This window comes from Amphibalanus amphitrite, unplaced genomic scaffold (genome assembly GCF_019059575.1).
Source record: "Amphibalanus amphitrite isolate SeventyFive unplaced genomic scaffold, NRLGWU_Aamphi_draft 000624F_arrow, whole genome shotgun sequence".
Lineage (NCBI taxonomy): Eukaryota > Metazoa > Arthropoda > Thecostraca > Balanomorpha > Balanidae > Amphibalanus > Amphibalanus amphitrite.
In genome coordinates, this window is record NW_024882118.1 from 274,083 (window position 1) to 286,682 (window position 12,600).

The 12,600-nt window shown below is 51.8% G+C and overlaps 1 protein-coding gene across 1 annotated transcript in view; it reads left to right on the plus strand.

Annotated features, from left to right (window-relative positions):
- The first annotated feature begins 883 nt into the window (after nt 1-883).
- LOC122363492 (protein dopey-1-like) overlaps nt 884-12,600 on the plus strand; it is a 38,418-nt gene continuing 26,701 nt past the window's right edge. Inside the window, exons 1-8 of the mRNA XM_043332799.1 lie at nt 884-1,080; nt 5,194-5,439; nt 5,719-5,905; nt 6,066-6,231; nt 6,471-6,660; nt 7,138-7,313; nt 7,742-7,907; nt 8,227-8,354. Of these exons, the coding sequence (XP_043188734.1) occupies nt 5,293-5,439; nt 5,719-5,905; nt 6,066-6,231; nt 6,471-6,660; nt 7,138-7,313; nt 7,742-7,907; nt 8,227-8,354 (1,160 nt within the window). The 5' untranslated portion in view covers nt 884-1,080; nt 5,194-5,292. The remainder of the gene's footprint in view (nt 1,081-5,193; nt 5,440-5,718; nt 5,906-6,065; nt 6,232-6,470; nt 6,661-7,137; nt 7,314-7,741; nt 7,908-8,226; nt 8,355-12,600) is intronic.

Sequence of the window (12,600 nt, forward strand, 5' to 3'; positions counted from 1 at the left end):
GACCATTGCGGCATTCCATACAGTTATCTATGAAAACTGTGCAGTGTGCATCATTGTGAGTTTCTATATTAGGGTGTTCTTTACATCCCCTGCTGCTCTGTGGTGAACTTCGCTTTTCTGTTCTCAAAAGTAATTTACGATTATGCAGAACGTGATAAATTCGGACTTTGCCTGATGATTTGGCTAGGCACATCAAAGCTCGGCCTATGGCACTGATATCGGTGGCTCTCATTTGCCTGTGTCTTGTTTGCGTCAATTCTGAATCGACAGCCATCAGAATCGTGTGCCGTTTCCACCATTTCTAGTCATCCACGATCGTTTGCCGGCATACGTTTATAATATCTCTGCGTCGTTGCTTTTTACGTAGCAGTGCTGTCGTTTGTTGTGTGTGTGGGTGTGCTAAATATGATCTACATGCTTCTAACTCCATTGTTTGCCTGGTAGAGAAGGCGCTCGCAGTCGGCAAGCATGGCATATGCTGAGTAATATGCATAGGCATTGAAGTGCATATCCGGTAGGTTTGTAAAGTGCTTGCAACATGAACATTTGAACAATGTTGCGGAAATGTGGATGCTTCTGCTACTTTGGACAACCTTTCCACTTTCTCGTAATTGCTGAAAACGTTTTGTGGGAAATTCTTCCCCTAGTTCTATTATTTTTTCTTTTCTAGTTTTGCTATTATTTTTTTATCACCGCTGGCATTTGAGCAGGCTCTGAATGACGAGAAATCGGGAAAAGCTTGGGGCGCCAGTTTTTAAGCTCAGATTTTTGCAGCGTTTTAGGGTCAATTTACTTCTGCAATATGCCAACCTTGATAATATTGAATCAACACACCAACACACTGCGTCGTCAATTGCTAATGCTAATAGATAGAGTGCTGCTAAAGTCAAAGTGGTTTGTTATTTTCATCCGTATGCTGAACATTTTGTCAGGTAATAGTTATTGAGAATCCTGACTATTTAGTAGCCAACGAGGTGCATCTAATTATATCTGCTCAGCACTCAGCAGGGCCAGCAAGTCGTGACTGGGCTGGCTCAGGCTGGGACAAGGGCTGGGAGGAGGAACGGCTGAAGCTGAAGAGTAAGTTTAAGTCCAAGTGTTTCAGCTTTCAATTTCAATTTGGCTAGCATTTGCCCCTCAATGGTGTGTTGGCCAAATTTATATTGTTTGATGCAGATTGATTGGTTGGTCGATTGATTTGTGCCTACACGAGCATTTATTTTCACAGCACAAGCAATAGTAGTTTGTATGGTTTGGGTAGATGCCTATTTCTCCTTTTCTCGACAATAGACATGGTGAACCCCAAAAATGAAAAAGTGTTTGGTGTGTCATTTGATATTGGTGTAAGGTAGGGAATGATAATTATAATTCTTTTACACATTTTGCAACACAGTGTAGGCATTGTTTCTTTAGATATATAGCTGATAGAGGATTATTCATGGATTGAAGAGGAGGGTAATAGTATCTTTAGTCTTGAAGCAACTAACTCAATGAAGGACTTAATCAACAAGCAGGGTTATTAAGGACTGAAGAAGTAGATGTTGATTGAAGTCTGTGCCGATATTCTTTTAAGATAAACTATTATTTCAAGCCAGCTCAACTTAACTTTGATTAGTCTTGTCTAACTGGTTGCTGTTTGATGTCTTGTCTTGATTTACATTTATTATTTATTATGTATTTGCCTTCTTGATCCGCTTGAGCCAAGCTGCTGCGCGCCCTAACTCTTCAACAACAACAACAGCCTTCTTGATCTAAGCACTGGCCACCCAGGGATCAAGTTTTTTTTTTTGGAAAATGGGTTTAGTAAGTTATTTCTGTGCTATTTCTGGTGTAATGAATTTAATGAGCCCTAAAACTAAGTGTGATTAAGTCTTACCAAAAGGATAGAAAATGGGTACCTACACCAAGCTTACACTAAGCTTCAAAGTTTGTTGGTACCTATGCACTCCTAACAAAATAATAAGTTCTGAATCATTGATTAAGACTTATCTTTGTAAAGAACTCCAGCTTGTTATTTTGACTGTCATATATGCACAAGATGAATAGACAGCCACAGCAGTGGTGCAAGGAAATAAGTGTGGCCATATTTCAGGCCAAGGAGGGATGATAACTGAGCTACAGTTGTAGGAAGCAAACTTATGGCTGTCATCAAATTGAAACAGTTATGCACAATTACTTGTCTGACTGGTGACCTGGACTGGAAGCGCCAAGCAGATCCCAGTTTTACTTGTCAAGGAACCTGTCTTTTTCAATGTCAATGAGAATATGCTATACTCTAGTGAGTGACACATAAGTGATGGTTTTACTGGCCAGATATAGTCATTGATTGAGGTAGGTAGCTGGTAAACAATGTCCAATGTTGTTGACTCATTAAAGGTTCAACTCATTAATCAAATATCTCAGGATCTACTGATGAGGAGCTAGAGGTCAGAGATATTTGGATCCTAGGATCCCCTGATGAAGAGTTGGAGGGTGTGACTTTCAACTCCAAATGACATAGTGTGTACTACTGATGTCAGGCTCATCAGTAAGCCCCAAGATTGGTTTCATTCTCAAAAGAAGTCAGTCCAATCCCATTATACAGTCAAATGCCAAATACATTTATCCCTCTTGTCATACATTGAAATAGAGCACTCCTGGCTTTTGGCTCCCACAGCCACTGCTCATATTGGCTGGTGTTTGATTGCTCTACCCATCAGCTCACAGCTGAACCTGTGATGGCCTGTTAGTGGAGGGGAGCTGAGAGATGGCTGAGCTGATCTAAAAGGCAAGGGAGCTGAGCTGACTAAACTGAGCATTGGGTGGTTCCCTGACTTTGGGTAAGGTTGAGTGACATAAATATGAATATTAATCGAAAGTGGTCATCAGGCTGTAAATGGACCCCAACAGGTCACAACTGACCATCATAAGATCACAGCAGGCTCAGGGGACGATAACTGGACACTGAGTATTGGAGGTCATGGACGGTTTCTCAAAAGAACAAATGGTCACTGAGTTCTACGATGTCGCAAATAATCATTCAGAGGTCACGACTGGCCCACACGAGGTCACATCTGCACATAATGCCCTCACAACTGCACTCTATGAGGTGTATGGCCTAGAAGTCCATTTTGCTTTTGGGAGGGGATGGGGGGGGGGGGGTATGACTGACTGCCAGAAAGACGGCTAACCACAGAGGAGTCGCGACACCGCATAGACCTTGACTGTCCACAGAAAGCCCACAACTCCGGATGATCGAAGCTCGAAACTTGCCGCCAAAGTGTGGTAACTGTGGGCGATATTATTCACAATAGTATTGACTACCTATATGAGTCATTCAGGTATAATCGGTGATTGTGTTGTATTTTATCTTTGTTGCGAGGGAGTTCTCGCTAGCATGGACCGTAATGGTGGACAGTTTGCCGCATTTATTGCCAGGATCGTTACCAGAGCACGTCTCTCCGAGAACTCGATTTCCATTCACCGTTTAGCTAAGAGATGAGTTACTCGATGATATAATAATGTGCCAGGTATTAGCTCGTGCCTTGTCGTAAATCCCAATTTGCCGGTCGTCATTCACGGGCTCGCCGCGGGCGCGGTCACGGCCGCCGTTTAGGGACAGGTGGGCCGTGGGACGGTGTTTGCTGTTGTTGCGAGCCGGCGTATCGGCGCGCCACTCGGCTGTCACAGCTGCGCCGGGCGGGTGCGCGGGACACGTGCCACGCGGGGCACTCACAGCTGCCACCGGCCAGCCGGGGGCGCACCCATGCCGCCATGCGTCTGTTGTACTCGCACTGTCTGTGCTCTCCCCCTAGTTGCTCTTTCTTTTACATTTTGCTTGTCTGTATATTGCCCTGTAGAAGCGTCTTTTCTCGTTCCCACACTTACGCATCTTTCTACGGCATGCTGTGGTTTATGACAGCGTCGAAATCATTCCGATGTGTTCTGTGACTACCGTAAACAAACGGACGTACTATCGTCTCCCCACCCCACACCCGTGCGGACATGTGAGGGAGGGGGTGGGGGGAGGGTACCATGACCGTCCGCTGGGTGGAGACCGTCATCCGCTGCCTCACGCCGCTGCCTCACGTGCTCACCAGCCAGCTGACTGCCGCACGTGGTAGCGTTGGGGAGGGACGTCTGGTTTATGTCATCGTGCCCCGCCGCCGCCGCCGGACGGAGAGGGGGGGGGGGGCTGACCGACATTTGACCGTCAATTGGCGGCGGCGTCTCGGCTGTAGTGGCTCTCGCCCTCGGCTGACGCTCCGTCCGGTCGGCTCTCTGTGACCGCCGTTAACTGGTCGACAGACTCTGTGCTGTGCCAGCGCGTGGACACGTGCGTGTGAACTGTGAGTGCGTGTGTGAGAGAGACACGGCAGTCGAGTGCTGGGCGCCTGGCGGGTGTGTGACATAGGTCCGTGTCGTGAATCGTAACGTCCGTCGGCTCCAGGTGTGTTTGCGGTGTTCAACGGAAGCAAAGCAATAATGCGCTTATTTTTATCGCGTCGGAACTTTACGTCCAATGCCATCTTGAGTGTTGATCGCTCGTGGCGTTATTGTTCTCGGGCGCTCGGCTTGCTAGGAATCGTTCACCCTTTGCTACTGACAAGCCGAACTAGTGCCGAATCATTTATGAGATTGTGATTAATTGATGTTGTACCCTCGTTGCGACACTTATCATGTAACCCTGGGTATAACCCAGTCCATATTTTATTGGCCTTGTCTTTTTAGTGACCGTTTTCAATGATTTACTGAATTTTACTAACTATTGATCCACCACCACGTCGGTGTCAGATTTCTTCACGCCATACGGCGGCGTAGAAAGTCTCCGGGTGTGACGTGGTGGACATCTTCCACAGTGCGTTGTTACAATGTTTGCACAACGCGCCATTTACGCGCGATAAAACCGTGAGTGGTTGGCGCCTTTTCACGGCGGTCCGCTCACACACGGCGCGATGCGGTGATACGCCTTGGCGCGGTCGAACAGCGACAGACACCGCCATCGGTACCTATACGAGGACGCCGGTCTCGTGCTTATTTGTCTCGCCATGCGGCTGTCACTTTGCGGGGGCGGCTATCAATGCAACAGGATGTTTGTGCACGGCCGGGAGCGTTGCAGAGTGCACTGCGATGCCCCGTCCCATTACTGCGTACTAGTACGAACCAGTGTAATCCGTTCTGTTTTTTTTTTTTAATGTATTGCTCTGTCCGCAGCTGAGGGTGCTGAAGCCGAACTGAGACTGTGAATTTGTCGTCGGAAACTGGCGCTGGCGCGGCGGCGGGCCGGGCGGCGGCAGCAGCGGCAGCTCCACCATGGCCTCGCTGACTCTGGAGGAGCACGAGCTGCGCGCCGACTCCAAGTACCGCCAGTACACGGCCACCGTGGACAAGGCGCTCAAGAGCTTCGAGTACACCAGCGAGTGGGCCGACCTCATCTCGGCGCTCGGCAAACTCAACAAGGTGGGTACCGCTACCGGGGGACCAGATCGGTCTTATTGTGGTCGGCATTATCGGAGCGAATTTGAGGTATGTGTGCGTATGTGTAGTGGAATGGGAATACCGCCTTTAGATACCTACAAGTGTGGGTTTATTAGCGTTTCTTAATTCATTTAATTTTAATGCGTCCCTTGCGATGCCGTAGCGTTTGGTTCAGAGTATGTAGTATCGCACCCTGAAGCGGCGCCCCTCCATCCACTGGAGCTGTGCCCTAAATGTCGCCCCTGTGCGCGTGTGTGACAGGTGCTGGTGTCTAATATCAAGTACCCGGTGATCCCGAGTCGGATCGTCATCAGTAAGCGGCTGGCGCAGTGCATGCACCCGGCACTGCCCAGCGGAGTGCACCTCAAGGCGCTGGAGTGCTACGACATCATGTTCAAGTGCATGGGCACCAACCGGCTCAGCCAGGAGCTGTTCATCTACAGCGCAGGTGAGCTCGACAGGGGAAATGGGCTCAGCGTGTAGAGATAATTCTGTATAGAGGGACTTGAAGCTCTGTTCGTCGTGTGCTGCCTGCCGTGCCAGTACTTTTCACGTTGTCCGGTTTGTTATTCCACGCCTGTTCAACGTACCATTCCGACCCATTTCAGGTCTGTTCCCATTGTTCGGTCACGCGGCGATGAACGTTCGGCCGGCGCTGCTGACCATCTACGAGACCCACTTTGTGCCGCTGGGCCGGCGGCTGCGGCCCGGGCTGCGCGGCTTCCTCAGCGGCATACTGCCCGGCCTCGACGAGGGATCCGACTACTTCGACAGGTCGGCGGGACTCTGTCTTATCTTATCGAAACTTTGACTGCAGCTTGCAAATATTTGCTGAAGTGAACTGCACTATGTTGGCTGCGTTGGCTCGCAAACATTGCTAAACTCAAGGTTTATGATTCGCGATAATTTTTGTTTTTAGATGCGCTCGTTTCTTAACATCAAATGATTGGCCATCAGTCATCGTCCGCGATCATTTTGAACGCATGCCTGATTTCACCTCTCTGGCTCTGCAGGACGGCGACACTGATCCAGCGGATAGCTGAGGGCGTGGAAACGGACTACTTCTTCGGCTGCCTGTGGGACTGCGTGCTCTGTAACCCGGCCATCCGGCTGCCGGCCATCACCTTCACGCTGATGAAGTTCAACAAGAAAGTCAGCATGGAGGATCAGCTGTTCATCATGGGCACCGACCTGGACGTCACGGTCAGTCACTCACCGTCACGTCACGGTGAAAACAGGCGTTATGTCGCAGGAAAGGCGTGGGTCTCGTTCGGACTTTCGGTCCAGCCCTGTCAAAGCCGGGCAAATTTGGTCCGATCCAATGATACTGTGGAGTTACACCCACCGAACCAGTATCTTGTAGCTTATTCGAGTTACTATTGGTTGACCTCGCCCAATATCATGTAACCATATCATATGCGGCATATAATGTAAGCCTACTATCAGACCATATGTGATATCATGTCAAAATGCTGTCGTTATGTCTGGCTAATGTATGATGCCGTTTTTATGGGCTATTGGTTTTATCGATTACAGCATGTGTACTGCTGGAAAAGATTGAAAAGATCTGCAACCACTCAGTCGCTGTCTCTCAGTCCGGCCCTAGTTACCGACATCTGTTTGACCACACCGAGCTATCACGGGCCCGGCTCACGCCCCACCTTCTATGTGCTACCGCAGGTGGGCGCGCTGTGTGCCGCCGTTCAGGACTCGAGCGTGCTGGTGCAGCGGTTCACCCTCGATCTGCTACTGGCCGCCTTTCCCATGCACAACAGCCAGTTGATGCGCTCGGACCTGGTGCGTCTGGTGACGGCGGCTGTGACTGTGCTGCTGCGACGGGACATGTCCCTCAATAGGTGAGTGGGACTGAGGCTGTGACTGTGCTGCTGCGGCGGGACATGTCCCTCAATAGGTGAGTGGGACTGAGCAGGTGAGTTAGGAACTGAGGCCGTGATCGTTCTTCTGCGACTAGATATGTCCCTCAATAGGTGGGGCAGTCACTAGACGTGACTTCAGAAGGGAAAGTGCGACATGGCGTGTGGCGCAGCGGGGCGATGTATTTCGTTATCAGTCGAAGAGCATAATAAATTTCATCCAGATTTGGCAACTGTTGCTTTGTAATTGCAGGCTCGACTTCATTCTAAAATATTCTCTCAGTTTCGCTCTCCTTGCTGCTCGGGTTTCAGTTCTTACTCGGAGAGCCTACTCCGGTTGGTCCCCCTCTTCTCTTTATCCTTTCTCTGCCCTCGCCCCAGTGTTAACCATTTCGCCCCCTCGTCGTCAGGCGTCTGTACTCGTGGCTGCTGGGCTCGGAGGTGGATGTCAGCGTACTGCCCTCGGAGAACCCCGTGGTGAAACGTACGGAGAGCGTCACATCAAACACCTCCTGCGACCAGAGCACCGCCTACTTCGACGCCTACTCGCGGCCGCTGACCATCGACGCCATCACGGTAAATACACCCAAGGGACAGTGTGCTGGCTAGGCCTAGATAGCTATATAGCTGCCTGGTTTGCATGGCATACGTGTTGTTTCGCGATTAATGCCTTATCAGATATCATTCTTATAAGTATGGGATCCCAAACTTCCTTACTCAAGAAGTTCTAGTCTGACCGTCGTGTGTTGCCTCTAACGCCCTTTGGCTACTGTATGACTTTCGGGACTGCCGTAGATACGGTCAATGACCTAGACCTTTGTGTGGTATAGTTGATACCGTGTGACTGCTGTGTGACCATAATATGACGACGGTATGGCCCGGTCGGCGCCCCCAGAACTGCCTGAGCGCCAGCTCCGTGTCGACCAGCCCGGACGTCCGGCCCTACCGGCTCATCATCTCGCTGCTGGACAAACCCGAGATCGGCCCGCCCATCCTCGACTACATCATGATCGAGGTGCTCAGGTGAGTGTCGCTCCGACCGGCGCGCGCTCAGAGAGACGCACATTGAGATTGAAACGCGCCTCATCGCCCGTTCAACGACATAACACTGCGACTTATTCTACTACTTTTGAGACTCACAACTGAAAAAGGAACGATTGGCATAGCAGGTTTTTACCAAACGTGTTTCGATTTCCCGGTTAGTGGCATGCCAGCTGAGTAAGTAGCCGTTTCCGTGACCTTACTATGTACTCAGTTCTCTGCGCGCCGCGCCCCTGGTTGGCTGCGGCGCCGGGAGCTCCGCTCCCTCCCTCCCTTGCCGCTCTGGGCCTCGTCCTGCCTCCACGAGCGAGTGTTTTGAGTGAGTGATTGATTGATTGAGTGGTGATTAATTGCATGAGTGGTTTCCTGACTGCGACTACGAGTGGCTCCCGTCACTTTTGTGCCGAGTCGTCGTCGTCATGCACCGTGACCTCGCCCGTCACTTGGTGTTCCTGGCGTTGACTTGCCTGCTGGTGTCGGCTGCCGGGTCTGCTTCGCTCGGTCGCCGCTGGGCGGCTCCGCCGCCACCACTGCTCCACCGTCACGACGTCGCTGATCGATGGGCCTGTCGCTGTGCTGCGCAACGTCCGCCCCCGCCACCGCCCCCGCCGCCGCAGACTGGCTATGGCGGCCGCGGCCTTGACCGGCACCCGGGCGGTCACGTGACCCGGCGCGGCAGGCGCGGCGCCAGCGCCAGGCGCCGGGGGTGCAGAGGGGGCGGCGCGTGGCGGCGCTCAGGCCCCGGTGGTCGCCAGCGGAGCCTACTTATGGGACTCATCAACATACAGTCCCTACTTCCCAAGACCGTATCGCTGCAGCACGACCACCTCAACAGGCTCGATTACGACGTTTGCGCCATTACGGAGACATGGCTTCGGCCCGCCACTGCGTCCCGGCTAGTCACCTTCCCCGGGTACGCGCTGTACCGTGCCGACCGGCCCGGCGGCGCGGGTCATGGCGGGGTGGCCTTACTGATACGCGACCATATCACGGCGTCTGTCATCTCTCAGCCGGCCTCAGATTGTGACGACTGTCGACTGGAATCGCTGTGGGTGCGCGTGAAGCCCGACTCCGGCCGGCACTTCTGTGTTGGCGTTGTGTACCGGCCTCCGAGGCGTTCGGTGTCTGCAGTGAACGCGGATATCCAGGAGCTCGAGATGCAGTTCCAGCGGGTTTTGCTGCGACACTCCGGACCTGTATTTATAATGGGGGACTTAAACTGTAATTTACTTGACACAACGAGCAATGCCGGAAAAGACCGTCTTTTAGAAATGTTTCAGTCGTTCTCTTTATCGCAGTTTGTGACGCAACCTACTTTTTCCTCAGGCTCGCTTTTAGATGTGGTGATTTGTAACTCTAGTGACGTCGTAAAACGTGTTCACGCTTTTAAGTGTACTTTTAGCCCTCATTACTTTGTCCGGATACTTTTACATTTACCGAAACCCCGTAAACGGCCAATACGCATTCAAACGCGTGTTCTGAAACGCATCAATGGTCGAAGTTTTCATCATGCTTTGCGCCTTGTTGACTGGTCGGGTGTTTTTAGCTGTGCATCTGTTTCTGACAAGTGGTTTTACGTAACTCAGCGTCTTTTACCGGTACTCGATAGGTTTGCCCCGTTGAAAACGGTATCGATCATGAACCCGCGCGCGCCACCTGTCACCCCGGCGACCCTTGACCTGATGGCCCAGCGGAGGGGCGTGCTGCGCCGTGAGGGGAGGTCATCGGCTTTCCGAGAGCTTGACCGGCGCGTCAGGTCGGCGATCAGACGTGACAGCCGAACGGACATCGAGGAGAGACTGCGAGAGCAGGGGAGCAGCGCTCTGTACCGTACCGTCCGCCCGCTGATCGCCAGTAAACGGAGCAGCACTGCCGCTCTGCCGACTGCTACACCAGATGAACTGAACTCGCATTTTGTGAATGTGGGGCCCCGTGTTGCTGCCGATCTTTCTAGCCGCGGGGTGCCTCCCGATGTACCTTGTCGCCTACCGCGAGTTGGTGCCTGCGGCTTTCGTGTCGCTGCTGTCACGCTGGCCGAGCTGCGGGAGGTAGTGTTCTCCATGAAGCGTTCTGGTGCGTGCGGGCCTGATGGTATATGTATTCGCATCCTTCTCCTTTGTTTTGATGCCATAGGTCCCATCCTACTCCATATTGTCAATACCTGCCTTACCTCCTGTGACTTTCCCGATTCCTGGAAGCACTCCCTGGTTCATCCTATCTACAAATCCGGTGATCCTACCCTTGTCTCAAACTACCGTCCTATATCCATTGTTCCCATCATGGCAAAAACAGTTGAACGGCTGGTACAGCGGCAGCTGTTTGCCTTCATGTCCGATAACCATCTCCTCTCCCCGTCCCAGCATGGTTTCCGCCGCCACCATTCCACTGAAACCGCACTCCTTTCCGTCACGAACCGTATCTTTTCGAACATGGACCACGGTCATGTCTCACTGTTGTGCCTCCTCGACCTCAGTAAATGTTTCGATGTTATCCCTCACGACCAACTCCTAACCAAACTTCAGCTTTATGGTATCGATCCTTCATGGTTTTCATCTTATCTCAGTGGTCATACTCAGTCTGTCTGCATCTCTTCCTCTACCGGTGACAGAGTAGTTTCCAAGCCTCTTCCCAACACCATGGGAGTCTTCCAGGGATCCGCCCTTGGTCCTTTGTTGTTCACAATCTTCTCCAATGATCTCAGCTTGCACGCGCCGGACGCTCATGTGACCCAGTACGCTGACGACACCCAAATCCTCCTATCCGATGTCAAACGCAACCTTCCTGATCTCATCCTGCGCATGGAGTCCACCCTGTCTTCTTTAGCATCGTGGTTCCATGCCCACGGCCTTAAGCTCAACGAATCCAAAACGGAAATCCTTCTCCTTGGCACCCGCCAGAACACCCGTAACCTACCACCTGTCAGCGTACGGGTCGGTGGCGAGACCATTCAAGAGAGCCCTAGCGTTAAAAACCTCGGTGTGACGTTTGACCGTCACCTCAGCTGGGACGTTCACGTCAGTGACGTGGTTCAAAAGTGCGTCGGCCTCCTGATAGGTCTCCGCCACCTGAGACACTTCCTCCCGCGGCATGTGATGTTAACCATTGTGCAGGGGCTGGTCATCTCGCGCGTGAGATATTGTATCTCGGTGTATGGCAACGGCTCGTCTAAAAACGATACTAGACTGCTTAAAGTAGTCAATTTTGCCGCGAGAGTGGTAACGGGGCTAAAGAAGTTCGACCATGTGTCTCGCGCGCGGGATGACCTGCACTTGCACACGCCTCGGCAAATGTGTGATATGCAGACAGCGATTGCTGCTCACAAAGCCATTTTATATCAAGAACCCGCCGAGCTTGCCATGCTTTTACATACCCATGCTGACACTAGGAATGATGAGCGTTCGACTAGACAGGACAACTGTTTGCGCCTCTCAGCCGTGCGCACAGCGACGGGGCAGCGCTGTTTTCAGTACCGCGCTGCTAGTCTCCTCAACTCCATGCCGGGAGACGCGAGAAATCTAGACCCCGCGGCATTTAAACGAGCTGTGAAACGTATTTTTACTCGGCGATGACTTGTATGCGTGACTGTGTGTACTGTGTGTGCGTGTGTGTCATTGTGTGTGTGTTTATGCGACATCATTGCCTTGCTCTTTTATTCATCTCTGACTAAGGACACGTAAAAGCTACGCGTTGCTGTAGAGTGTCTGCTATTGTCAAATACAAATACAAATACAAATCTGGCGGTTGAGTCACCAGCCGGTGAATGGTGGTTTGTTCCCTTACGATCTACCTAGTCACTCTATCGTCTCGACCAGCACCAGACTCAATATCCAGTGCCGCGGGCAGGGTGACGTGGTGCTACGCCAGTCTCGTGACCAAACCATGCTAAAACCGCACTGGGGGATGATACAGCGAAGTCACTTAACCTTTCTCTCACATCATACCACTAAGCCACAGCATCGTGTGTTCATCGTACCGACTCCCCCTGTTTGAAAACTGGTCCGGCCACTGCCGAGTCACCTCGTATTCCGTTTACACGTATAGTGGCCTTCACGTATAGTGGCCACGGCTCGTGACATTTCCGCCGACCTCGTTCCAGGCGACCTTGCTCGTCCTGTTGGCTGAGTGAACCGATTTATTGGGCCGCGAGTAGCACTAGGCGGCATAAGACGCACTGAGAGAGCTAGGTGATAGGCTTACAGGGCTGAATCGTGCCACAGGTGATGCTTCA